Genomic DNA, 27,965 nt, shown 5'->3' with positions numbered 1-27,965 from the left:
CCCTGAGCGCCTCTGGAAGTGACGGCCGTGCTGGGGCTCTGCAGACCCGTCCACACACACAAATCAAGGCGCGCTCGCCCCACCCCACCCGGGTTCTTTTGGCTGTGGGTGTCACCCACAAGCCTGACACAAGGACAAGGGAGCGTTGTCCTCGGTCGGTGGGCGTCCAGCTGTGGCGCGGGGCTGCGGGGCTGCGGGGCGCTGCGGGGCTGCGGGGGGCTGCGGGCGCTGCGGGGCTGCGGGGGGCTGCGGGGCTGCGGGGCGCTGCGGGGGGCTGCGGGCGCTGCGGGCGCTGCGGGGGGGGCTGCGGGGCGCTACGGGGCTGCGGGGCGCTGCGGGGGGCTGCGGGGCTGCGACCGCGGTCTGCGGGTCCCCCAGGCCCGCGCTCGGCCGCAGCCAGCGCACCTCGGCCCGGGAGCGCTCGCGCCGGGAGGGAGGCAACGTCTCCGACAGCGCCGGGGTCCCGGGCCCACGGGAGGGGCGCAGGCCGACGAGGTCCGGGGAAGGGTCTGGGCCAGTCCCCTGACGGCGGCTCCAGTCCAAGCCCAGAGGAAGAGCTGGAGCCAGAGGCCTCTCCGCCGAAACCGCGGCGAACCCGGCGGGAGGCGGCGAGGGAGGCGGCGCGGAGGCCACGGGAGCGCGCCCGCCGCCCGCCGCGGCTCCCGCCCTTTCCCGGAGCCCCGCGCACGTGCAGAGGCCCCGCCCCGCCCTGCTGGGGGCCGTGACGCCACTTCCGCCCAGACCGACACCAAGATGGCTGCGCTCCTGCTGAGGTGACTTTTGTGTGGGGCTGGGAGTCGGCGCCGGCGGCCCTCGGGCGCCCGCACTGGCGGTGGCTTCTTGACGACGCCTGTTCACTGTGCCCGGGCAGGGGAAGGGCCCTGGAGTGTGGCGGCCACTCCGGACCCCAGCGACCGCTCCCGGCCCTCGCCGCCCCCGCCCTCGCGGGGCTCGGGGTCCGCGGCCCGCTCTTCCCCGCGGAGGGCCGCCGCCCGCCCCCGCCCCTGTCCCCGTCCCCGTCCCCTTCCGCCGCCCGCCCCCGGCCGCCCCCGCCCCCGCCCCTGCCCCCGGCCGCCGCCCCCCGCCCCACCTCTGCGGTCTTCGCCGGGTTACTGTCGGCTGCGCAGGGAGCCGGGCTCCGAGGAAAGAAACGCGGCACACCTCGGAGACGCTGCGTGTTCTGTTGAGACCACGCGGTAAAGCGAGGATCGGGGTCGCGGTGAAGCCAGCAGTAATTTTTTGGCTGGTGGGGGGAGGGGAAGGTCTTGCCTTTTAATTTCATTTTAAAAAATCACTTGTGAGGCGCAGTAAAACGAGGTATGCTTGCAGTTCTAAGAGATCCCCAACCATGGGTTCTGCGATTTCGAGATCTTGCTTAGGGATTGGGCCTGGAGAGGGGAGATCTTGACTACTTCGTCTTTTATTTAATGCCCGCGAACACCAGCTGCTGGCCGTGAGTGGGCGCCGCCCGAGTTCCTAAGGGCCCTTGACCCCTGACCGAGGGTGCAAGAGGCCTGGACTCCTGCCGGCTGGGGATTAACAGTAGCCGCCAGTAGCGGCCTAAAGTGGTTGCTCTGCTGCCCCAAAGCAGCCCAAGGAATTCAGTTTTAGTTTATCTTTTTATTGAGGGAGGGAGGAGTGGATGTCCCAGTTTCCCTCCGCAGTGTCAGTTCCTGTGCAGAGAAACACCATAGGTTTTCTTCCATTCTGAACTGTCCGCTGTCTCAGAGCTTTTCTAGCACAGCGATTTTAGTGACTTTACACACTCTTGGTACAAATCCCAGCATAGTTTTGTGCCAACCCTATTTTTGGAAACCATTTGTTATGGAAAGTTAGCTTTAATGCTGTTGAGATTTAATTCTTGATTTACCCAAATGTCTTCTCATCTCTCTTTCCACTTAAGTCACCCAGTATAAAAATAGAGGAACTTTATTTAGTTTTTCTCTGTTGACAAAATGATTCCTTTTGGAGTCAAGATCAGGAATGGGTCATCATAATCCTTTCTTTTTCTCCCTGCCTCTCATTTCCAAATGAATCCTCTTTTTCTAAGGTATGCTTTGCCCAGTCTTTCCTAAACTGCCTCCTTTATTCCCATAATTGAATGCTTTTGAATTCTTTGATATATTTTGGTAGTGGTCAAGGTTCTTTTGGTGGAATTAACATTTAGCTTGAAATGATCATATTGGTTCTAAACAGTCCATTTTAGGAGTCAGGTTTAGAAGCCAAGGATCATTATGCTCATGAACTGTGTTTAGACATCATTTTCAGTTCTGTAGGACTGACCACCAGGATTCAGTGCCAAGAAGTAGACTTTTTCATTAGTGGTAATCCGAGGCTCTCATAGGAAGAGCACTTCTCTGTTCATTTCTCACAAGGGTTTTATAGGAGGGCTTTTTTTTTTTTTAATATATCTTTATTGATTTCAGAGGGAGGAAAGGACAGGGAGAGATAGAAACATCAATGATGAGGGTCATCGATCGGCTGCCTCCTGCATGCCCCCGACTGTGATCCTGCCCACAACCAGGGCATGCGCCCTGACCAGGAATCGAACCCCGGATGGCTTGGATCCTGGGTCGATGCTCAACCTCTGGGCCACACCCAGCCGGGCTAGGAGTGCTTTTTAAAATTAAAAAACAAAACATTTCTGGTGAGCCTGGCCAGGCTAGGAGTGCTTTTTAAAATTAAAAAACAAAACAGTCCTGGTGAGCCCGGCCAGGCATGGCTCAGCGGTTGAGCATTGACCTAGGATCCAGGAGATCGAGGTTCAATTCCCGGTCAGGGCACATGCCCTGGTTATGGGCTTGATCCAGTCGGGGGCATGCAGGAGGCAGCCGATCAATGACTCTTATCATTGATGTTTCTCTCTCTCCCTCTCCTTTCCTCTCTCTGAAATCAATAAGGATATATTAGAAACAAAACAAAACATTCCTGGTGAATTTCCAGTCCTAATTCACTTCACGACAGGGATTTGAAACTGTTTATAGTGTGCTGATTTAACCTCAGGAAATACCTTCTAAGAAATTAGGACTGGTTTCTAGTTCTGGTGTCACTAATTCCATTTATTTGGAACAAGTCAAGGTCATTCGTTCCATAACTGTGGATTCCTCATTTATGAATGAAAATAGTAATAAATTGGGCCCACTGAAGAGAAATATTGGTTAAACATTTTAAAAAAATTTTACTTGTAATATTTACTTCCTTTTTCTTAATATATGTGGGTTTTTTTAAATTGACTTTAGAGAGAGAGGGAAAGATAAACATCGCTAAGAAACATCAACATTGATTGGCTGCTTCTTCCACACCCCCTGCTGGGGATGAGCCTGGCTTGTGTCCTGCCAGGGAATTGGCGACTTCCCAGTGCATGGATGGGTGCTCAACCATTGAGCAACACTGGCCAGACTGGCTAAGCATTTTTAATACTTGGTTAAATATTATTAGTTGTCAGAGTACTGTATGTCATGGCTTTTGAATAGTGCTCTATATTTTGTACACTTCCTAAACTGTTCATGGATTAGCCAGTGACGAATAGCCAGCAGAGTAACACAAACTCCATCGGAACTTAGTCAAGGAATGACTTGCCAAAGCCAAGGCAGAGAGAGGGAGCAGCTAGGCTTCTGAATGACAGTGTTCATGCTGCTTAAGCCCAGTTACCAAGAATCATTAACTTTCTGGACATTGTTCATCAAATTAGATTCTACATGTGAAACATCTCTAAAAGTAAATTTTAATTTTGTGTTTGTAAGACTGCTTTTTAAAATAAGTGTGTTCATTCACAGACCATTTTTTTGAGCCTCTTCTGTGTGTCAGACATTATTTGTAGGTGCTATAGATGCAATGTATTCCAGTCCTATCCTTGAGCTCAAAGTCTAGCAGAGGAGATAAATAAGTAGATTAATTATTAAGCAACATAATAGATGATATAGAGATATGAACAAGTGGTGTAGGATCATAACAAGTGTAATAGGTAAGGCTAAAGAAATTGTGAAGTCCAGCTGGTGGAGCTCAACCGTTGAGTGTCAACCTATGAGCCAGGATATTGAGGTTTGATTCCCAGTCAGAGCACACTTGCTGGGTTGCTTGCTAGATCCCAGTAGGGGCCGTGCAGGAGGCAGCCCATCAGTGACTCATCATTGATGTTTCTCTCTTTCCTTCCTCTCTCTGAAATCAATAAAGACATTTTTTTTAAAAAAGACATATTTTTTAAAAAAGAAAAAGAACTTTTTAAAAAAAAGAAGAAATAGCGAAGTTGCCATCCAGGGGTGGTTGGGTTTTGAAGGATGAGTTTATCAGGCTATGAGGGAGGTTCCAGTCAGCATAGCATGAACAAAGGCATGTGGTCATGAGAGGGCTTGTGTGCTGTGTGGGTGTGATGTAGCATCCACCGTGGTAGAAGAGTAGGGGCTAAAGGGAATTTGTTGGAAAATAGGTCCAGAGAATTGGACTGGGCAGTGTTGAGAAGGGCCTTGTTTGGCCACAGTAGGAACCTTAACCATAAGCAGTGGGAAATGGTTAAAAACTTTAAAACAGAAGAGCAAAGGAGTCAGCTTTATTTTCTAGTAAGTAAGCTCTGGTAATACTGAACTACAGGGAAGAGGTTGGAGCTCGGGAGATATTTCAGGAGTTTCTGTGATGGTGCTCCTAGTGAGGAATGAAGAGGGTGCAGAGTACAGCTGCTGACTTTCCAGACCACATTGGTGGGTCTGGGGGAAGCCTTGCGTGTATGTGGGCTGAGAGGAGAGAAGAAATGAAGGGTGACTTACATTGTAGCTTGGGAGTTAGCAGTGGGCTAATAACCAGTTTAGAGTTCATATAAGAGAAACTCATTATATTATTGTCACATCTTATTTTGGGCCAAAAATGGTTTTATTCAATTTGATCACATAGACTTGGCTTTGAATAACTAGTTTTGTTTTTTTGTTTTTACAAAAGTCAAATTCATTTTCAGCAGATGAATATTTTTATCACCACTGAGGGTTTTAAAAATGGTTGCTTTTTTTTTTTTTAATATATCTTTATTGATTTCAGAGAGTGGAAAGGAGACAGACAGACAGAAACATCGATGATGAGAGAGTCATTGGGGATTGAGCCTGCAACCCGGGCATGTGCCCTGACTGGGAATCGAACCCCGATCGCCTGGATCCTAGGTCGACCCTCAACCGCTGAGCCACACCAAGCCAGGCAAAAATGGTTGCATTTTAAAAATGAAGAAGGTGCCCGGCCGCGCGTGGCTCAGTGGTTAAGTGTCGACCTAGGATCCAGGCGATCAGGGTTCAATTCTCGGTCAGGGCACATGCCCGGGTTGTGGGCTCGATCAGTGACTCTCTCATCATTGATGTTTCTATCTCTCTCTCCCTCTCCTTTCCTCTCTGAAATCAATAAAGATATTTAAAAAAAAAAAAGAAAAAAACTGGAAAAAAAAAAAAATGAAGAAGGTGGGCTGTGGGCTGCCAGGGTCGGTGAAGGATCTCAAGATGGCTGGGCGAAAACTTGCTCTAAAAACCATTTACTGGGTAACTTTTGGGGAGATCATACCCCAAAACCAGAAAGCCATTGCTAACACCCTGAAATGCTGGAATGACAGCCTCACTTCCAGGTTGGCTACTCTACCCAAGAAACCACTTGCCATTGACTGGGCTTACAAGGCCGATATACGAAGGCCAGCTTGGTAGGTGACTTTGAGAAGAAGTTGAATGCTCTGAAGGTCCCTGAGGACAAATACAGTGCCCTGGTGGATGCTGAAGAAGAAAAAGATGTGAAAAGTTGTGCTGAGTTTTTATCTCTCAAAGAGCAGTATTGAGCAGTACGAGAGAGCAGGAGAAGATGAGGAACATAATTCCATTTGATCAGATGACCATTGAGGATTTGAATGAACCCTTCCCAGAAACCAAATTAGACAAAGAGAAGTATCCCTACTGGCCTCACAAGCCAATTGAGAATTTATAAACGAGTGTGGGAGGAAGCTCTGGCCCTCATAAACTCTGGACATTAAAAATAATTTTATAGTGGAAAAAAAAGAAGTTGAAGCTCAGTGACACAGCTTTCACAGATCTAGAACTCCAATCTGGCTCTTTACTTTGTCCAGTGTTCTTTCTACATTACTGCTTTTTTCCAATCCAGAGAAGTTTCAAAAACAATTTGAGCAATGATTACGTTTGGGGGAAGACGTGTAATGCATTTAGAAGGGGACAACACTAACTAGAAATGACAAGTTCTGGGCTTATTAATTAAAAATAAAACAAAGAAAGTGCTGTAACACATATAAAGCACTGTTCCTGTGTGGGAAAATAAATCTTTTCTGAGTTCCTGGTTTCACCTGAAAGGCAAGGATAGATAAGTACTTCTGTCACGTTTCAGATAAGGTTATGAAGTTTGTGCAGCTAGTTTCTGTTAGGCCTTGTGGAAAGTTTGCACTGGCATTTGTCTGGGAAACAATAGCACTAGACAGAGAGAGACTGTAGATTCCAGCCCACATCTGCAAGCTCTTGCTGGGGAGCTGAGGGACTGAGGGACTGGACCTCGCCTGGTGTAAGGAATGCGAGCCCTGCAACTTCAGAGTCACAATTACTTCAATTGATGTAGAGAGATTTGTTCCCACTTTCTTTCTGGGAGCTTTGGATATACAATGTCCATATTCACCTCTTGCCTCCAAAGCTGGGGAGAGGGAAGAGCTGAAGGCAGTGTTGGTTGGATTGTTTGTCCTTCACGATGTGGGCCCTTCTCATGTCCTAGTGTAAAGCATGAGGTTCTTGAGATGTTGATGCATCTACTCTCAGTGGTGGGAGCACCATCATGGGTTTATCTATTTTTTAAAAAATTAAAAAAAAAAAATCTTTATTGAGTTCAGAGAGAGGAAGGGACAGGAGGAGAGAGAGAAATATCAATGATAAGAGCCATTGATCGGCTTCCTCTTGCAAGTCCCCGATTGGAGATCAAGCCCACAACCCAGGCTTGTGCCTTGACTGGGAATCAGACCGCAGTCTCCTGGATCCTAGATCGATGCTCAATCACTGAGCCATGCCCGGCCAGATGTGGGCTTGTTTAGACCACAGGGTCTTGATGAGATCTATGTCCCTGTGGTGCTTTGACATAGTGGAGACACAGTAGACTTCTGTAGAGTTACTGTATTTTATTTATTTTATTAATCCTCAGCCAAGGATATTTTTTTCCCCTTTGCTTTTCAGCAGAGTGGGAGGGAGAGAGAGAGAAACAGAAAGAGAAAAATCAGTGTGTGACAGACATGTTGGTTGCCTCCTGCATGTACCCTAACCGGGAGCTGGGGGCCAGGGATTGAGCCTGCAACCAAGATATGTGCCCTTGGCCAGAATTGAACCCAGGACCCTTCAGTCCACAGGTGGATGCTCTAACCACTGAGAAAAACCAACTAGGGTGAATCATTGTATTTTCTTATTATTAATGTCTTTATTGATTTCAGAGAGAGCAAAGGAGAGGGAGAGAGAGAAACATCAATGATGAGATTCATTGATCAGCTGCCTCCTGCATGCCCACTAGTGGGGATCAAGCCCACAATCTGGGCATGTGCCTTGACCAGGAATTGAACCGTGACCTCCTGGTTTATGGACTGAATCTCAACCACTGAACCACACCTGCCGGGCGAATCACTGTATTTTAAATTTTAGTCCTAGAGCTTCACTCTGATAACTTTTTTAAGGACTTTTGGAAAGGCTTGATATAATGATATGAGTGGAGGGCTGTAGGGATCGTGTCATACTGTGCACTTCCGGTAGATGGCCTGGGTACATCTTAGTCTCAGTTGAAAAATAGCAACTTTTTAGTAGAAAACTTGTGTGTCATCTTCAAGTACCTGTTCCTATAGGTAGTAAAGAAATCTTTGTGTTCCCATATTTTTTGCAATGTTATATGAGAGACTTTTGACTTAGGAGTTCATCCACGTTGTTAGAAACTTGATGTGGTTCCTAAAATGAGAGCTTAGTATTTAGCACCCTCCCTGCACAGACCCCTGTTCTTCCACCTTTTAATCCTCCTCTTGTCACCTGTAGCTAAGCCATATGCTTGGAGTGGCCAGTGGCTTATCCTGTTCTTTTGTTTTTTTAACTCATCTTTTAACCATCACTTTCTTTAAGACATAACTTAAAAAGCCACTTATTTCTGTTAAACATTACCAACTCTGATAATTTTTTACCTTGTATTATTTGTGTTCAGCCAGAACTTTATTTTGCATTTGTAACTAAGATTTGTGATTATTCTCAAGTTACTTAAAGTTGTAGCTTTCCCACTGGAAAATGATCTCAAGGACACTGGTGCTGTCATTGTCTCGATATTATTCTTAATTTCTCCCTCTGCCCCTAAGTCTTAATACAGTGCTAGCGCAGAGAATTGGTCTCCTGAGATTGATCTCTGAGTGTTCTCTTGTCTTGCAGACCTGTTGGCCGTCATTGCCTCCGTGCCCATCTCAGTCCTCGGCTCTGTATCAGAAAGTAAGTTTCTAAATCTGTGGATATTATTATTATTTTTTCCCCTCAGAGAAAAGCAGTAGATTGTTGGCTTAGATTTTGGGGATGCATATGAAAGCAAGAAATTGTAGATGGTTGGCTGAAAATACAGTGATTGTGGTCACTATTTTTCTTACGCTGTAGTAGAAGGAAGGATAAGAATGTTTCCCTGGGCCCTGACCCGTGTGGCTCATTTGGTTGGAGTGTCATCTCGTGCATCAAAAGGTGGTGGGTTTCATTCCTGATCAGGGCACATACCTAGGCTGTGGGTTTGATCCCCAGTTGGGGTGTGTGTAGGAGGCAACCAATCGATGTTTCTCTCTCCCTCCCTTCCTCTCTCTAAAATCAATTAAAATTTTTATGGAGTTTAGAGAGAGGAAGGGAGAGGAGGGAGAGAAAGAGATAGAAACATCAATGATGAGAGAGTTGTTGATTGGCTGCCTCCTGCATGCCCCCCACTGGGGATCAAGCCCACAACCCAGGCATGTTCCCTGACCAGGAATTGAACCGTGATCTCCTGCATCATAGGTTGATGCTCAACCGCTGAGCCATGCCCGGCCAGGCTCTAAAATCAATTTTTTAAAACAGATTATTCCTTTATTTTTTAAATTTTTCTCACTTTCAGGTTTTCTGTTATATTTAACTTCATTGACTTAATCCAGTTTTTTGTTTTTTTTTTTTAAATATATCTTTATTGATTTCAGAGAGAGGAAAGGAGAGGAAGAGAGAGACAGAAACATCAGTGATGAGAGAGTCATTGATCAAGCCCGCAACCCGGGCATGTTCCCTGACCGGGAATCGAACCCCGATCACCTGGACCCCAGGTCCACGCTCAACCTCTGAGCCACTCCCGTCTGGGCTTAATCCAGTTCTTTAGTCCTTCCTTGATAACTAATTTTCTTCTTTTCTGTTTAGTCTTTCTTCCTTTATTGCTTTTTTTTTTTTTTGTAAACTTTAATTTTGGGCAGGAATTAGTCTTTAAATATTTTTCTTCCTGCTATATTAATGTCTAGTCTATTGACTTCAACAGTTGCCTCCATGTCATTTAGGAAATACACATTCAGAAGAGCTGGAAGAATAATACGGTGGAGTTCTGTATACTGCTCATGTAGAGTCATCAGTTGTTAACCTTTTACTAGATTTACTTACCGCTATGTATTTTAGGTTGAGCTGTATGAAATTGGTATTTTTGTAGGTCTCAACTAGTTAATATTGATAATTTAATGTAGCTCATTATATACTTTATTATTATTATTTTCTCTGAATTCTTTGCAGTTAAGTTGCAGGAATCATGATGCTTCACTTCTAACTACTAATAAGAACAAGAACATTGTCTTATATAACACAGTATAGTTATACAAATACAATGATCAAATTCAGGAAATTTAACATTGATACACTTTTATTCAATATACAGTCAATTTTTAGATTTTTCTATTTGTCCCAAAGAATGTACTTTATAGAAATATAGTTCGCCTGTTCCCGTCGAGGATCTCACACGTTGTATTTAGTTGTCATGTTTCTTCAGTATCTTTGAATCTGAACTGTTTCTTAGCTTCTGTTTGTCCTTTGTGACATTGACAGTTTGACAAATAAGGCCAGTTGCTTTGAGGAGTGTCTATAAGGTTGGGTTTGTCCGACTGTCCTGATAAATGGACTCAGGCTATCGGTTCCTGACAGGAGTGGAATGTGAGTGATGGTGCAGCCTGGGTACATCAGGGGAGGGGCACATGAGACCATTTATCTCATTGTCAGTGATTCCAACTTTGATCATTTGAATAAGGAAATGTCTGCTAGGCTTTTTACACTGTGAAGGCACTGTTTTTTCCTTTTGTAATTATTAATCTGTGGGAAGATATTTCTCTGAGGTGGTTGGAGTCGTGTTTAGTGTAAACACATAATAAATTGTTGGACATAGCTGTTTAACAGTTGGCTTCACCCAGCCCAGTGACAAGGGAAACCAAGAAACTCTTCAGAGGCACTGAGTTGAATGCAGTTCTTGATTTTTTCGAACCTGGAAGGGAGTCATGAGGAGCCAGATGAACAGGTGGGAAGGTGTGAGGTAGCACACATGGCCTGGGAAAAGGGTAATCCATTTATGTAAATAGTTTTGAAATACTATGTTTGCCCTGATGCCCAACCACAAAGCAGTTGAGTTTCTGTTGGTGGACCTGTGCATTGAGGGGAATAGAAAGAAGAGTTACCCTCTGACATGACCTCATTGGGTGGTTGAGGTTATTAATAACGGAGTCAAACTTGGCATAAAGATAAGGTGAGTAGATGAACATGTTTTCCTTATACAGCATTTCATCCAGCCCAGCTTACCTTTTTTTATTTTAACTTTTTGTTACATAAAAAATTTAAACCAACTTTACTTCCAATCAATTAAAACCTTCTGGTTTCATTTTAGTGCTGTTCCTTTGGGAACCACAGCCAAGGAAGAGATGGAGAGATTCTGGAATAAGAACACTGGTTCCAACCGTCCTCTGTCTCCTCATATCACTATCTACAGGTAAGGGCTCTGGGACCAGGGAGCCAGGGAGGAGTGGGCAAAAAGGCTGGATTGGCCCGTAGCCTCCCTAGTTGTTTCCCTCGGGCCTTTTATAAGATGACTAAATTCTATCTTCTGGGCTTAGATGGGTAATCTATCCTACAAAGCTACCATTTGGAAAATCCTGGTAAGTCATAATGCTATCAATTTAAAAAAACCTATTTTGGCCCAGCCAGGCGTGGCTCAGTGGTTGAGCATTGACCTAGGATCCAGGAGATTCTGTTTCGATTCCTGGTCAGGGCACATGCCCAGGTTGCAGGCTCAATCCCCTGTTGGGGGCGTGCAGGAGGCAGCCGATTGATGACGACTGTCTCATCATTGGTTTCTCTCTCTCTCTCTCCCCCTCTCCCTTCCTCTCTCTGAAATCAATAAAGGTATTTAAAAAAACACACCAAACAACTATCTTGAAACAACTTCAAATTTGCATAAATGTTGCGGAAATAGTACACAGAGTTCCCTTATACCTTTGTGCAGATTCACAAGGTGTTAGCATGGCTGAGAGATTTAAGAACAAGTGCAGAAATGATGATGCCTGATTACTCCTTTATCAACTTCCTATTAAATCTGTAACAAGTTAGCACAAACTGTGTGTCTTAAAACAGCACATTTATTATCCAACAGTTCTGAGGTCAGAGTCTGACAGTGTCTCCCTGGGCTAAAGTCAAAGTGTGGGTAGAGCTGGTCCCCTCCAGAGGCTCCAGGGGAGAATCTCCTTCCTGGTGTTTCCTAGCTTCTAAGGGCTGCTTTGAATTCCTTGGCTCATGGCCCCTTCCCCCATCTTCCTAACCAATAGTGATGGGTCCAATTTGTCTCCCATCATCACTTTGACCCTGCTTCCACTGTCACATTTCTTCTCTGACTGTCCTCTTCTGCCATCCTTGCGGTTACATTGGGCCCATCCAGACAATCCAGGGAGGTCTCCTTATCTTAAGGTGAGCTTGTTAACATCTTTAGGGAGTCATTGTTCTGCCTGCCACAGTAGTTCCTTACTACTTGAGTATGTGTTTCCTAAACTCAAGGACTCTCCATAGTGCACCCATTGCAGTCAGAAAGTTAACATTGCTCCAGTCAGCATCCGATCTCAGTTCCCACTCAGATTTTGCCAGTTGTCCCAGTAAGGTCTCTTATAGGTCCAGGGTCCCACTGGGGGGCCGTGTATTACTTTTAGTCGTCTTTTTAACCTCCTTCAGGATGGAACAGTGTTTTAGTCCTATCTTTTATGACCTTGACATTTTTATTTTATTTTATTATTTTTGAATATATCTTTATTGATTTCAGAGAGAGGAAGGGAGAGGGAGAGAGAGAGATAGAAACATCAATGATGAGAGAGTCATTGATTGGCTGCAGCCCGCAACCCGGGCATGTGCCCTGACCGGGAATTGAACCCCAATTGCCTGGATCCTAGGTCGATGCTCAACCGCTGAGCCACGCCCGGCTGGGCTGACCTTGACATTTTTAGAACATTGCTCAGTTGGATTTGTCTGATGCACTATTGTGATTTGTGCATTTGGGGCAGGAACACCTCTGAGAGATGCTGTGCTCTTAGCGCTTGTGTTTAGTCCATTACTGCTGATGCAAACTTTCGTCACTGGTTAAGATGTGTCTGCTAGGCTTGTGTTTATTAATACTGATTTTGTAGGGAGATACCCTGAGACTATAAATATTCTATTTCTCCTCAGACTTTTACCCACCTGAATCAGTTATTACTGTGATTTATTTATTACTGGGTGAAGCTTGCTTTCTCCATTGGTACAGACTCAAGTGTTCATAAAAGGAAAAACTTGTTCATTTCTCCTCTACTCTAATGAAACCAACTAAAGCGAAAACACCACAGTTACTTCTCTACTCAGTGTCACCAAATATGTAGGGGTTTTTCCCACACCAACCAGTTTTCCAACTCTGGACACTAACTGGGCATCCTATATTTCAGTTATGACACTATCTGAAGTTAGTACAGGCCCCATAGGTTAGGGGTTCAGTTCCACGGGACTGCCCCACTTCACATGACAGTCCTGGGTCCCAGGTTGTGCCCAATACTTCAACTGGCCAGGTTTCGAACAGGGCTTCCCATGACCCCCACCTTGGGTTCAGTGATTTGGGCTCACAGAACTTGGAAACATTAATACTTACATTAACTAGTTTGTTATAAAGGATATTATAAATCATACAGCTGAACAGCCAAGTATCCTTGTGGGTTCCTGCGTGTGAAGGGCCCTGAGCATGGGAGCTTCTGTCCCCATGGAGTTGGGGTACACCACCCTCCTGACATGAGCATGTATTTAAACCTGAAAACTCCGAACCCCATACTTTTGGGATTTTTATGAAGGCTTCATCACGTGGGCATGATCATTTATTAACGTAATCTCTAGCCCCTCCCCTCTCTCTAGAATAGATAGGGGTGGGACTGAAAGTTCTAAGCTAATCATGGTTTGGTCTTTCTGATGACCAGCCCACATCCAGAGTCACCTCATTAGAACGAAGGACGTGCTTACCACCCAGGAAATTCTGATGGGTTTTGGAACTGTATCAGGAACCTTGGTCAGAAACCAACTAGTAGAACAAAAGATGCTCCTGGCACCCCTGTCACTCAGGAGATGATGAGGGTTTTAGGAACTCTGTTTCAAGAACTAGAAGCAGAGAGAGGTAGAGATAGATGTCTTATTGTTTTGCCCAAAGGGTCACACTGTTAACGCTCATCTGTTTTGATGTTTGATTGTCCCAGACTTGGCCAGTGGAAATTCTTCAGGGTGGCTCCTGTGAAGTCATGACCTGGATGCTAGATGTGCTCATTGCTACCAGGCTGCCATTGCTTTTAGGCCCTTTCAGTAGATGGATCTAGGACATGTGTATGCACACACAGCACACACACACACACACACACACACACACACGTGTCTGTTATCTGTCGTCCTCAGAAATAACACTGATAGCCGTCATATCAGTGCTTCCCAAAGGTCTGCTCCTGTCTGGCTCACCCAATGAAGCTGCCCTTGAGCTCTGCTGCCCTCTTTACTTGGGTTCCTGCCAGGGAGCCTGGCCATTCTTCAGCCACCTCCACACATACCACAGCCCTTTAGATTTTTTCCAAGCTGGATTCCAGAAATAATTCTGATTGCAGAAATTGGACAAATGTCCAAGATTAAAACAGGACATTGATAACTGATCTCAATCTTTACTACTTTATGGTGAAACTTTTTTTTAAGTTTTTATTGATTTCTGGCAGAGGAAGAGAGAGGGAGAGAGAGAGAAGCATCAATGATGAGAGAGAGTCATTGATCGGCTGCTTCCTGCATGACCCCCACTGGGAATTGAGCCTGAAACCCAGGCATGGGCCCTGACCAGGAATTGAACTGCAGTCTCCTGGATCCTAGGTCAGTGCTCAACCCCTGAGCCACACTGGCTGGGCAGAATCAATTTTTTTTTAAGGCATGAAAGATTTGGGGGAGGATTATAATGATAAAGAACTTTTCAAGTTATTCTGAATCTGTATTTAAAGCCCTGGCCTTTTCTCATGGGTCATATAGCAAATGGTACTGGGCTGGTGAGGTGAATCTTTCATTACCTTGTTTGTTCGCCCAGTTTTGAAACTTTAGACACCATTTGTGGAAAAAAGAGAAACAGCAGTGAACGTGAGGCTGTTTCCAAGGTGACATGTCTGGGAAAGACGTCTGAGATGTCTGGAATCATATTTTTTATTACTAAGTCCTAGAGTGTTTTTGGAGGAGGCATTGAAGTAAATGGTTGAGTTAGCAGTTTCTGAAGCACCCTATTTTTTTAAATACTTTTTAAAAAAAATGTTTTTAATTGATTGGAGAGAGAGATAGAAACATCATTGATGGGAGGGAATCACTGATCGGCTGCCTCCTGCATGCCCCCTACTGGGGATTGAGCCCGAAACCTGACTGGAAATTGAACCGTGACCTCCTGGTTCATGGGGTGTCTCTCAACCACTGCGCGACACTGGCCAGGATGAAGCACTCTTTCTCTCTTGTATATTGAGTCATTTTATCAAAGCAAAAGTATATACAGGAATTAAGTTATCAGGATAAAACAAGTCCTTTAAAAGAATTTTAGAAAAAATTTTAAGGTGTTGAAGGTTCTTAAAATTTAAATAGATCCTGGCCTTGGTCAGTGTGGCTCAGTGGTTAGAGCATCAGCCTGAGCACCAAAGGGTCTCAGGTTTAGTTCCTGGTCAAGGGCACGTACCCGGGCTGCAGGTTCAATCCCTGGTCCCAGTCATGGTGCGTGCAGGAGGCAACCAGTTGATGTGTCTCTCTCACATCGTTGTTTCTCTCTCTCTTTCTCTCTGTCCCCCTCCTTTGCTCCCTCCCTTTTGTTCTCTCCAAAAATCAATGGAAAAATATCCTTGGGTCAGGATTAACAGCAACAACAAAAAAATATTTACAAGCCACTGTTGTACCTAACGAGTGAAATTTCTCTGCAGTGTTTTCATAAATGGTTGTCTGCCTATGCTTGCACACCTCCAGTGACAAGGAACTCTCTACCACTCTTTTCCAGTGGGAATTTGTCTTATCAGCAGGAAGAGCCTTATTTTATTGAACTTAATTCAAATCGTATCTTCTATCCAGTGACTCTAGTTGTACTGTGGACCTGTTGAATAGATCTAAGCCCATTCTTTTTCTGATCATTCTTTATTGATTTTTAATATATTTCCTGTGCTTATTGGCCAAGTGTATATCTTTGGAGATATGTATATTCAAGTTCTATGCTCCTTTTAAAATTGGGCTGTCTTTTTACTTTAAAAAAAAACACCTTTATTTTATTGATTGATTGGTTAAGCATGAAGAGCCTATTACATTCATGCTGGGGAACACAGATTTGTTGCAGTGGGGACCAGGTTTGAAGCTGACCCCCACATCCTTCCTCAAACTGTGCTAAGGAGAAAATTGCCACCACCACTAACCCTGGGAAGTCAAGGCTGTGCTGCTGCTATTGCACCAGGAATGCGGCCTTTCTGTGACTTACTACTGCAGGAGTAACTTTGTTATTGTGGTAAAAGTATATGTCACATAAAACCTACCATTTTAGCCATTTTTAAGTGTACAGTTCAGTGGCATTGAGTACATTCACACTGTTGTGCACCCATCACTGCCATCATCTCCAGAATCCTCTTGTCTTTCCAAAATGAGACTCTCTCAGTACACAGTAAGTCCCAGTCCCCTTTGTACCCAGCCCCCAGCAACCTCCATTCAACTTTCTATCTTACAAGTTTGACTACTCTGGGACCTCATACAGTAGATTCATGCAGTGTTTGTCCTGTTGTGTCTAGCTTATTTTACTCAGCATGATGTCTTCAAGGCTCATCATGTTGTTAATGTGTCAGAATTCCATTCCTTTTTTTTTAAAAAAAAATATTTTTATTGAGTTCAGAGAGAGGAAGGGAGAGGGAGAGAGAAACATCAATGATGAGAGAGTTGTGATTTATCGGCTGCTTCCTGCACGCCCCCGACTGGGGATTGAGCCTGCAGCCCAGGCATGTGCCCTGACCGGGAGTTGAAACTCCATCTCCTGGATCCTAGGCCAATGCTCAGCCACTGAACCACGCCCAGCCACGCTCCATTCCTTTTTAAAGCTGAACAATATTGCATGGTATGTATAGACCGCAGTGTGTGGTCTTACCCATTCACCCATCCATGGACATTTGGATTGTTTGCACCTGTTGGCTGTTGTGAATAGTGCTGGTATAGACATGGGTGTACAAAGTCTCTGCTTTCGTTTCTTTTGGGTATATCCCAGAGTGGAATTCCTAGATCGTATGGTAATTCTATGTTTAGTTTTTTGAGGAACTGGCATGCTGTTTCCACAGGGGTTACACTGTTTTATGTTCCCACCAGCAGTGCACGGAGGTCTCAATTTTTCCACATCGTTGCCAAGACATTATTATTATTTTAATAGGAGCCATCCTAGTGGGTGTGAGGAGGTATCTCATTCTGGTTTTGATTTGCATTTCCCTAATGATTGGGGTGTTGAGCATCTTTTTATACACTTATTGGCCATGCATATATCTTCTTTGGAGAAAAGTTTTTACTTTCCCGATGGTATTTGCACCATTGCTGAAATTCATATATTTTGTGTCTCTGGCTTTCTATGATTAACATTCTACTCACAGTCAGAAAAGGAAAGGAAATGAAGACACTGCAAATGAGTAGGTATTTGTTGATTACTCAGTGTGCATTGTGCTCTTTTAGGAGTTGGAAATACATCAGTGTTTCCTGGAAAAAACTTTTTTTGTAAGGGAACTCATACTGGCTCCTAGGGATCATCTTTTCTATATGCCAATTAAAACAATCTTGATTTTCTACACTAGACTTTTGCCTAAAAGTTTGAACAGGAAATAGCAGGGATGACTTTGCTCCATGATGTCTGAGGCTCAGCTAGAAAACACAGAGGCTGGAGGAATCTGAAGACCCCCTTCCTCACACAGCTTGGTTCCATTCTGGCTGTTACATGGCCCTCACTTTCTGTCACAGACTGCTGTGGCCTTCTCCACAGGAGGAGGGATGCAGGGACAGACGGTGATTTGTAGCTCAGACAGTGTCGCTTCTGCTGCATTTTGTTTGTTGAGGCAAAACCAGTCGTGACATCCTACTTGCCTAATGAGCAGTGACAAGATCCTGAAACATCCTATGGGGCTGGAAATAACATCATGCTTCCTTGGAAAATAAAATCTCCCTTCCCTACTCAGTACTAGGCTAACCAGACCACAGTTTTACCCATTGTTGAAAATCAGCTAACACTGGACTTCAGTGGTTTCTCACATCAATCCCATTTTCCACTGCAGTATCTCTATAAGATTCCTGGAATGGTGCATGTGTTCCATCTGTTAGCTCTTCCAGTCATGGGGTTTCATCCTCCTGGCCAGGAGCCCCAAGTGCATTTGGAATGCTAAGCAGTATCTTACTTTCCCCACCTTTTTTTCTTTGTTCTCTCAAATCACTATTTATTCTGCCTTTTTCAGTCTGATAATCATTCTCTTTGACAAATGGCTGAGCAGCCTGCCTTGTATGTTCACCCATGAACATATGCTGCCTTCCCAGTTAGGAGGCCGCCTTTCCCAGAGTACAACTTTAGAAGTCCCTTTTGGTTGTCTTTGACATTCCTGCAGGCCCTGCTTATCCTGGGTCCCAGCCTCCTGATTCCAATCCCAGTGCACATTGCTCTCCCTTGGCCTTGGTCCCCTGACTCTTCCTCTGCCTCTTATACTTGTCCTATGGAGTACGATCGTAGTTCATCACAGTGGTACCTGGCCAGGTTTTGTGGTTTCCTTGGGTATTACTCCTTTCTTCCTATGACCATTTTCATTACATAGTTGGAATCTCTCCCTGAGGTCTTTTTAACCTACTTGAGCTGCTTCCCTTGAGTGCTGACGGTGTGGTTTGATTATGCTCACCATTCTATCTCTAAGCTGACTTTTTAGGACGAAAACATTGCTGTTCTCCCAGCTCCCTAACCACCTCCCTCCGGAGGGAGCATGAAAACTAGTCCTGGGTACATCAGTGTTTGTCCTGCAGAAACACTTGGCAGGTTAGCAATTCAGAACATGCTTTAAAAAGCAGGTTGATGACAAGGTATTTTAGAACTACTGTGGATTAAATAACATAATAAATTGGTGGACTCTCTCTGAAGCAAGCCCATGCCTCTCTTCCCTCTTAGGTGTGCATTTTTACTTTTGTCTCCTAAACTCTAAGGGTCCCTGTGAGACTTGTAGCCAGGGAAGCAACGGGCAGTGGCAGCTTGTCCCGGGCTAACCCCCTGAACCTGTCCCCAAAGCCCCTTTTTCTTTGTCTTCTCAGTGAGCTGACAGCAGCCCAGCTATGGCTAATTTCTATAACGTTTCTAAAGAGCCAAAGCAGAGCACTGCCTAGGCTCTCTTCTGTTGCTTCTTCTATCTTAAGTCCTTCCTTTGTTTAACTCTCTCTAGCTTTAATAAATGTACTCTCAAAATAAATAAAAAATAAAATAAAATAAAATAAAAAATAAAATAAAAAACAATAAAAATAATAAAAAATAAAATAATAAAATAAAAATAAAATACCACACATACTAAAAAATTCAATGAAAACATTTGAAATTGGTGGTTTATTAAGGAATAAATGGTATGCTCAATTTGGGTATTTTGGGGTACAGTGTTGCATAGATACAGAGAACAAACTGATGGTTGCCAGATGGGAGAGGGTTGGGGAGGCTGGGTGAAAAAAGTGAAGGGACTAAGAAGTAAAAATTGTTAGTTATAAAAACAGTCACGGGGTGTAAAGTACTACATAGGAGATATAGCCAAGTACTATTGTAATAACTGTGGTGTCAGGTGGGTATTAGACTTATCAGGGGATCGCTTTGTAAGTTAAATAAATGTCTAACCACAGTGTTGTACACCACAGACTAATATAACGTTGTATGTTGACTATAATTGAAAATACATTTTAAAAAAGAGTTCGAGGATGGTTGTATGTTACATGAAACAGTGGATAAATAAACCTCATTTAGGTTTTCTTCTACTTCAGTTTTATGACTGGAGGATCGGAAGGCCCTGAGGTTGTGTTCCAGTGACTATTTTCTAACTGTGCAGCCTTCTTGGTGTCTTACTAAAGGAGGAGTTTGAGTTATCACTGATTCCGCCTTTCAGCTCTGTCAGCAGTACAGTCTGGTCACAGGGAAGGATACTACTTAAATATATCAGTGTTCTTATTTAAAATATAGAAAGTGGACACACAGGAATGTGAAAGCTGGTTGTTTCTGTGTTTAAATACTTCCTGTTTCCACAAGGTTTATATTCTCTTTGCCAGGGTGAACTCTCTAGGATGGTGTCATCTTTTCCTTTTCTCAGTTACCTTTTGTGTTTCTTTGCAGTTGGTCTCTTCCCATGGCAATGTCCATTTGCCACCGCGGCACAGGTGTTGCCTTGAGTGCAGGTATGTATGTGTTTTTGTGCATGCATACCCCACACCCCCCCACACACACACCACACCACACCACACTACACACCCCACACCACACCCCACCACACCCCCACATGCACTTCACCCCCCACCACCCCCATATACCCCACACACCCCCACACCCTACACACACCCCTCACACACCATACACACCCCATATCCCCCCCACATCTCACCCCACACACACAACACCCCCACACACACCTCACCCCACCACACGCCCCCCACCACACATCCCCACACACACCCACTCCCCACATCACACCCCCACACCACACCACACCCCCACACCACACACACACCCACCCACCCACACACACACACACATACACACACACAGTTCTGTGAAGAACTTTGCTGTTTCTTTGGCTCTAGGCACTGCCTCCTTCAATTCAGTAACTGATTTAGAGAAAATGATGAGTCCATTTAAGCTTATTTTCATTTGTTCCTTTAACAACTAATTATGAGTTCCCATTATGCTCAGGTTCTTTGCTTAGGGATTTTAAAATCATCCGTAGCACATGCTGCTGGTATATTTATTGACGTCACAGAGAGCAGAAATAGAAATGTAATAGATGTGGGTTGGCTGACTGAACATTGACCAGACACAGTCCAGGATCAGTTACCACCCTTATTCTTGCAGAGACTCAGTTTTAGCCCCTGTTCCTTGTCACCCAGGATTGCTCGGGCTCAAAGCCTGACTCGCTCTCGTCTCACAAAGTCTCAGTTACAGACCAGAGTGCCTGTTTATTTATGTAATGTAAAAACAGCCATGGGGTGATGGTGTGCTGGTTATAGTTCATCCTGTTCAGGTAGTGAGGTTTGTTTCAGTTCTGGGATGGGACATGTCTTCCAAGGAGGGAGACACTTTACAAGAGGATCAGCTGTGTTTTAAAATTTTCTCTGGCTATTGCTGGAGACATGGAAATATTTTTGTTTTTTATAATATCCTCAGGGCCCTTCCTAGGCTTCTGAGGACTGTTACTGAAGTGGTCATCAGCAGGGCTGGTGGCTTACACGTAGGGATCCTGTGTTTAGGGAGCTGCAGCTAAGATAGTGGCAGGAATTACCTAAAGCCAGGTCTTGCTCCTCACAGCCAGGTTAGTTTTGCTGGTGACCAAGTGAGGATAGAAACTCTCAGCTAAGACCTGATGTTGTCATTCCTTGGGCTGTTAAAGGGATGGTAGAATCTAGGCATAAGAATGATTGATGTCACCTGGGGATCCGTGGGTAGTTTCTGGTGCTTCATTCACCTCCTTGCACCAAAATAACAGGATAAGTGCAAGATTGGGCTATTCTAAGTGTAAGTTCATAGTTTCTGTATTTCTGCTTGTTTGAATCTTATGTTTTTTAGATTGATGCTTTCTGCTTAGTTGGGTGGTATTGATGAGCAGGTTGTGCCCTAAAAGCATTGGGAGAAGGAGCAGTTTATTTTTCAGACTGTAGTTTCCATGATTGCCTGATGCACTTGTCACCACTGAATGAAAATAGTCTAGATCATGGACTTTATTTTTAAAATTTTTTAATTTTTAATATATCTTTACTGATTTCAGAGAGAGGAGGGGAGAGGAGGAGAGAGAGAGGTAGAAACATCAGTGATGAGAGAGTCGTCATTGATCAGCTGCCTCCTGCGTGCCCCCTACTGGGGATCAAGCCGCAACCCGGGCATGTGCCCTGACCAGGAATTGAACCGCGATCTCCTGGATCCTAGGTCGCTGCTTAACCGCTGAGCCACGCCAGCAGGGCAGATCATGGACTTTAATGATAAGAAAGTATTAGTTTGTTAAACATGGCTGAAATTGAATATATTTCCTTCACAACTGTACTGGATAGTTATTTGAGGTTTTCTTGTCCTTACCCTTTGAACAACCATGTGTTCATCAGCACATGTCCTGCTCTTCCAAAGGCCCGTCCCTGGCTCCGTGGTGGAGCACAGTCACTGTCCTCTGGGCAGAGTCACCGTGCCTCCCCCGTGCTGAAGGGAGCCATTTTCTAGGTGAATGGCTCAGGCAGCTTTGTTAGCTCTTTAAACCTCCATTTATTCCTTATAAAGTGGGCATATCAATAATGCCTGTCCCAGAATTGATGGGATTTTAGGAACTAGGCTGTGGAGGTTGACCTACGGGAACAGGGATAAGAAGCACGTTTAATTGAATAGCAACAGCCTCTGAGAGGGTGGTGTGCACCCAACAGCAGCGAGGATCAGAGCCTTTGGCCTGAAGTGGTTCTGCCCCAGCAACATGGTGTTTGCATCCTGTGGCTCACCTTCAGTCTCTTTTCACACAATAGCAAGAAAAATAAAACTTTTTTGAGTAAATTGAATCATGTCAGGCTTAGAGTTTTCCTATTAACTATTATATTACTATTGTTTGCCTTTCCTTTTGGATTCAAATTCAGGTCTCTACCACAGCCTTACGATGCCCTGCCTGATTTGGCCCCACCTGATTCATCTCTGCCCCAGCTCCCCTCGATCCTGCTCCCACCTCACCTGTCTTAGTTCCTGGGCACGGAGCCGTTTCGTGTTTACTCCCTACCCCTTGCTTTGTGTGGTTGGTTCCCTCACAAAAGTGTCAATTGAAAGAGTACTTTGCTTACTGCCATATCTAAAGTAGTTTCTATTTCTAGATCTTTTGTTAATTTTCAGTTTTACAGCACTATCCTTCATAGTTCTTATTACACTGGTGGTTTCTTTCATAGTTTTTATTACATGACTTAATTATTTTGTTTGCTTAAGTTTTACAAATCTATCTCATTTGTTAGACTGTAAATTCTTCAGAGAATGAGGACTGTGTCTATCTTATTGCCACTTATACCCTTTTGCGCTCAGTAGGTACTTGGGAAGTCTTTATTTACTAAACGAGAGCACCCAAATGGATGTTTGCTTGTAGTGGTCATTTCAGAAAGAGCTGTTCATTCCTCCTGCCTTCTGATTAATCTCCTGTTACACATTGGAAATTGGGGAGTGATGTTAATAGCCTCTCCCCTCAAGTATAGAGGAGTCTAAGGAGTAAGACAAAGAAATATTTATAATACACTGTGATAGCTTTGTAATAGAGATGATCGCAGAGGAGAGACCAGCTGGAGGAGTTGAGCTTGAAGGAAGGGAGAGTCGGAAGTTCACAAGGAGTAGAGGAGGGCTTTCCAATGGAGAAGTGATCTGTGCACAGGCCCAGGGATTGGAAATGCCAGGTGCTGCAATGATCACAGGGCTGTCTGCTGTTTGAGTGCAGGGCCTGTGGGTAAGGGCAGAGTGCACCGAGGAAGGTGGCTGCCATGCCAACAGGCTGGAACTTGAGCCCATAGACCAGGGGTGGGGAACCTTTTCTTTGCCAAGGGCCATTTGGATATTCAAGGGCCATATGAAATTATCAACTTAAAAATCAGCTATGAAAAAAGCTAGATTTATTGAATTTCGAGTCCTGCCTGTGGTTGCCTTGGCAGGGCCAGACCAAATGATTTCATGGGCCTGATGTTCCCTACCCCTGCCCTAGACCATGGGTCCACAGAGGTTCATACTCTTGTTTCCTTCAGCAACAGAACAGCTGGCCTAGACAGTCCATGGTAAGATATTTATTCAGACTGTAGGGATTTTGTGGCCAATACAGAAATCCTAAAAAGCATGTTGAGCCTGGCCAGGCATGGCTCAGTGGTTTGAGCATCGACCTAGGATCTAGGAGATTGCGGTTAGATTCCTGGTCAGCGCACATGCCCGGGTTGCAGGCTCGATCCCCAGTCGGGGGTGTGCAGCAGGCAGCCGACTGGGGATCTCTCCCTCATCTCATCTCTCTCTCCCTCTCCCTTCCTCTTTCTGAAATCAATAAAGCTATATTTATATATATATTTTTAAAAAGCATGTTGAACTTAAAAAGCATGCTGGCACTAGTTTGACTTTAAAATAGAATTTATTGAAAAAGAACTTTATGCCCTGGCTGGTTTGGCTCAGTGGTTTGAGCGTCGGCCCGAGGACTGAAGGGTCTCAGGTTCAGTTCCAGTCAAGGGCATGTACCTTGGTTGCTGGCTCACTCCCAGCCCCAGTTCGGGCATGTGTGGGAGGCAGCCAATTAATGTGTCTCTCTCACATCGATGTTTCTATCTGTCTTTCCCACTCTGAAAAGCAGTGGAAAAAATATCGAGTGAGGATTAAAAAGAAAAGAAAAAGAAAAAGAACTTTACAAATAGTTCTTTAAAAGATGGAGAGGGCTAGTAACATCCTTCCATTGCTTAGGTTCTGTAGGAATTAAAGTATGATTTTTCATAGTGACAGGTGGTATAGAAACCTGGATGAGACTAGGTAAATTCCTTGAGAACGACAGGTGAGAACTGAGTGAGATTAGGAAAGGTTAAGTCAACAGGATGAACAGACAGCAATAAAAAGAATGACTAGAAAAAGAAAATACAGTGCTGTAGTGTTGTTACAGGTAGTAGGTGTCGTCAGGTGTAGAGGAATGTAACTGAATGAACTGTGCTCTTGACCCAGGTGGTCCTGGATGTCGTGGGTGATCCTAGAGCCAGCTCACGTGTTACGTCGGTTGTGGCTGGTGGGCAGCTGTGATGGGCTTGTGTGGTTCTCTTCTCAGGGGTCTCTCTTTTTGGTTTGTCGGCCCTGTTGCTCCCTGGGAACTTTGAGTCTCATTTGGAACTTGTGAAGTCCCTGTGTCTGGGGCCAGCGCTGATCCACACAGCCAAGTTTGCTCTCGTCTTCCCGCTCATGTATCACACCTGGAACGGGATCCGACACTTGGTAAGTTCATTGAGATTCTTATGTTTGCCAGGTAAGGGGAATGGAGAGGCTGGGAGGATGCTCTCCTTCATCCTGTGGGTTCAGTTTTGTTCCTCAAGTTCATTGTGCTGGGCCTTTGCTCAGGGGCCTCTTGGGCAGCTCTCCTGGGGATGGAGCTGAGCACTGTTAGGCCCGGCAGACACTCACAGGGTCTCCATGTGAACTCTTCCAGTTTTAAGAGGGTTGTTACTAAAAGAGACCCCTGAAGCCAGGTTTTACATCGGCATGGAAGGCATATTTATTAGACAGATACTTGGTACCTACTGTGTCAGGCACTGCTCTAGACATGAGGATTCCACTGTGAGTTAGAGAAAGAAACATGGTTGCTGCTTTCAGTCTGACATTCCTGCAACCCAGAGAGACAAGTTTGGCTGCCCTTGGCTGCCCTCAAATACACTGACTTTTGTTATCTTGACACTGAATTGCATTAACTGTATTTGGTCTTTGTTTGTCTTGAGCTATTGGAGCAAACGGGGCCAGCATTCACAGAAACTGAGTGCCTAGAATCCCAGATTGTAAAATTGGGTTTAGAAATGTCTCAATGGCCTGAGAACTGCACGACCTTGGCGTCAGTTTAGACTTGTATCTCGTCTTCATAAAGGAGATCACCCCCTCCTCCAGCACTTTGGAGATTTCCAGTTCTGTGGGCTCCCTACCCCTAGTCTTGCTTCCTTTCCCAGGAAGACAAGTACAGTTCCGTTTTCCATTACTTCTCAACCTGAGCCATCTTTCACATGGATGCTTTTGCCTTAATTTGACCTTTTAGAACTTCGATGTTAGAGCCTAGAGACAAGTACTTTCTGAGTTTCATTCTGGTCCAGTGGACAGTTTAATGGAGTAGAAAAATGAGAGGTAAATGAACTGTTAAATTCAGTGTACCTGTCAGCTAGCTGTTCCGGCAGTGCTCAGTTTGATCCAGTATGACTTTATTTCCCCGAAGGGGGGGCGCATTTCCTTTTTGGACTTCTTATCCCGTAGGACAAAGCTCTCTAAGGAAATCAGTGACCAGCTTCCTCTGTCATATCCTGGCCCAGGCAGGGGATGGCACCTATTGGCTTTTGTCTCAGTGTGTACATGGGGGAAGGGGTTTTACAGAATCTCAGAGCTAAGGTATGGCTTTTCTTTTTAATTCTCACTGATTTTTTTAGAAGGAGGGAAGGGAGAGAGAGAGATTGATGTGAGAGAGAAACTGATCAGTTGACTCATGTATATGCCCTGACCAGAGATTGAACCCGCAGCCCTTTTTTGGTGTATGGGACAATGCTCCAACCAACTGAGCCACGGGGCCAGGGCAGTACAGCTTTCGTAAGCCCTTAAATCTGCTTTTACTTTCTCTTAGGAAGTAGGGCTCTGACTGTGGAGCAGGGTGTTCTGTTCTGTGACAGCCCAGAGTTCTTGTCTGCTGAGCTGATAGTCTGGCTGTCTAGAAAGCATCCTCCCCTCACTGCCACCCAGCAGGACTGTTTTGTAAGACACTGGGCATGTATGAGCAGAACAGATTTTTTTTTTTTTTTTTAATATATCTTTTTATTGATTTCAGAGAGGAAGGGAGAGAGGGGGAGAGAGAGAGAAACATCAGTGATGAGAGAGTCATCATTGATCGGCTGTCTCCTGCATGCCCCCCACTGGGGATCAAGCCTGAAACCCTGGCATGTGCCCTGACTGGGAATCAAACCGAGATCTCCTGGATCCTAAGTCAATGCTCAACTGCTGAGCCATGCCCGGCCGGGCCAGAATAGCTTTTTGTGACTCTGCTTGACTCCATCTGATCTAAGCAGAAGCTGTTTAGAGCTGAGGTGGGGCATCCTCAGTTTTTTCCTGGGCTCTAAGTTTTCTCTGAAGTGCTCCTAATTTAGTCACTTTTATATTCAGAGTGTGGGTGTGTGTGTGGGGGGGCAGTCATGTGGGAAAGGGGGGAACCCGAAGACACTACTTTCACCATAAGGGATGTTCAGCAACTTAGAGCACAATGAGTTAATATCCCTGGGGCATGAACTTTTCTATACATATGTTAATAAAATTCATTAACAGTACATTTGAAGATCTAATTGCTTTATTAAGTGATTCATGAACTGGGGCAGCACCCCTTTAGCAACTAGAAAGGCCACTCGGAGGGGTTGTACCAAATGGAAGGTTTTTATAGGAAGTAGGGTGGGGCAAGGGAGGTGTTGACAAAAGAAAAGATGGGATTATTTTGGGACCAGGACAAGTTTTCTCTGGGAGAAGAGGATATGGGGTTTTATCATGCAGACTGTCTTCTTTCTGTGGGGGATGACCTTCCGGGTGCTGACCAGGGTGTTCCAGAAGGGCTGACTAAGATAATGTTTGTGGGAGACAGAGTCAGGTCAGATATTAAATCCAGGTCAACACCGTGGGCTGTAGCACAAGCGATGCCTATAGTTTTCCCTTAACGTGAGGCACTCATTAAAATATGTTTCTTAGTGGGGTTCGCAGTCAAAACCAAATTGAGAAATAGTGTTCTAGATTCCAGGGTGTTTTTAGAGTACTGGTTAGGACTCAGGTGGGCCAGTGCTCCTCCCACAAAGGGACTCTGTGATGGCCTGTACCTAGGAAACCGTGTGTCATATCCCCACTTTGGAGATGCACGGTGTGCACTAAATTGTTTAGAAGTCTCTCAGTTAAATGTTTACCAGGTTTTTTTACCACAGAACTTTCCCCGTGTAACCCTTTCAGCATTCTGAGGAACGAGTATTTGAAAGAACACACTTTGGGAAACGTTGGTTGTGTTGTCTGGGGAAAGCTTTGTTCAGTCTGGAAGCTTTTATATCAAGGTGCAGGTGCCTTTCTGTCCTCAGGATCGGTGGTGGTAGGAGCCGGGCTGCGGACGCTGATGGGTAGAGGTGGGCGCGGAGAAGGGCTTCCTCCAGACAGGCCCAGAGGAGCCGCCTGCTCCATTGGGCAGAGTTTCTCTCTGAGAAGGGGGCTGCGACAGTGACCAGGGTCCTGATTGCTGAAATTCTTTTTTTTTCTTTTTCTTTTTCCTACAGATGTGGGACCTAGGAAAAGGCCTGAAGATCCCCCAGCTGCACCAGTCTGGTGTGGCTGTCCTGGCCCTCACTGTGTTGTGCTCCGTGGGGCTGGCAGCCATGTGAAGGGCTCCAGCCCCAGCTCTATCCTCCCACAGATGGCTTGTTACCCGGTTTCCTCTTGTCTGTCTTGTCTCCAGCCAGGGCAGAGTTCTCCTG

The 27,965-nt window shown here is 45.1% G+C and overlaps 1 protein-coding gene and 1 pseudogene across 5 annotated transcripts; both read left to right on the top strand.

The window, feature by feature from the left end:
• The first annotated feature begins 718 nt into the window (after positions 1-718).
• SDHC (succinate dehydrogenase complex subunit C) lies at positions 719-27,965 on the top strand. 4 transcript variants are annotated; one of them, XM_087827905.1, is made up of 6 exons: positions 719-773; positions 8,400-8,456; positions 10,882-10,983; positions 19,891-19,952; positions 24,557-24,720; positions 27,768-27,965. In XM_087827905.1, exons 1-6 carry the CDS (start codon positions 754-756, stop codon positions 27,870-27,872), a joined length of 510 nt encoding a protein of 169 aa, XP_087684031.1. In that variant the 5' UTR covers positions 719-753; the 3' UTR covers positions 27,873-27,965. The 4 variants fall into 4 exon arrangements, with proteins under 4 accessions (XP_087684031.1, XP_087684032.1, XP_016065917.1 ...); XM_087827906.1 differs by lacking the exon at positions 719-773 and adding an exon at positions 1,095-1,196; XM_016210431.2 differs by lacking the exon at positions 719-773 and adding an exon at positions 1,213-1,231.
• Positions 5,403-10,923, top strand: LOC107535100 (ATP synthase peripheral stalk subunit d, mitochondrial pseudogene; annotated as a pseudogene). Its single transcript, XR_015716114.1, has 2 exons — positions 5,403-8,456; positions 10,882-10,923. The product of XR_015716114.1 is annotated as an ATP synthase peripheral stalk subunit d, mitochondrial pseudogene (transcript).

This window comes from Miniopterus natalensis, chromosome 19 (genome assembly GCF_054644295.1).
Source record: "Miniopterus natalensis isolate mMinNat1 chromosome 19, mMinNat1.hap1, whole genome shotgun sequence".
NCBI lineage: Eukaryota > Metazoa > Chordata > Mammalia > Chiroptera > Miniopteridae > Miniopterus > Miniopterus natalensis.
This window is presented reverse-complemented; position numbering and strand designations above follow the sequence as displayed.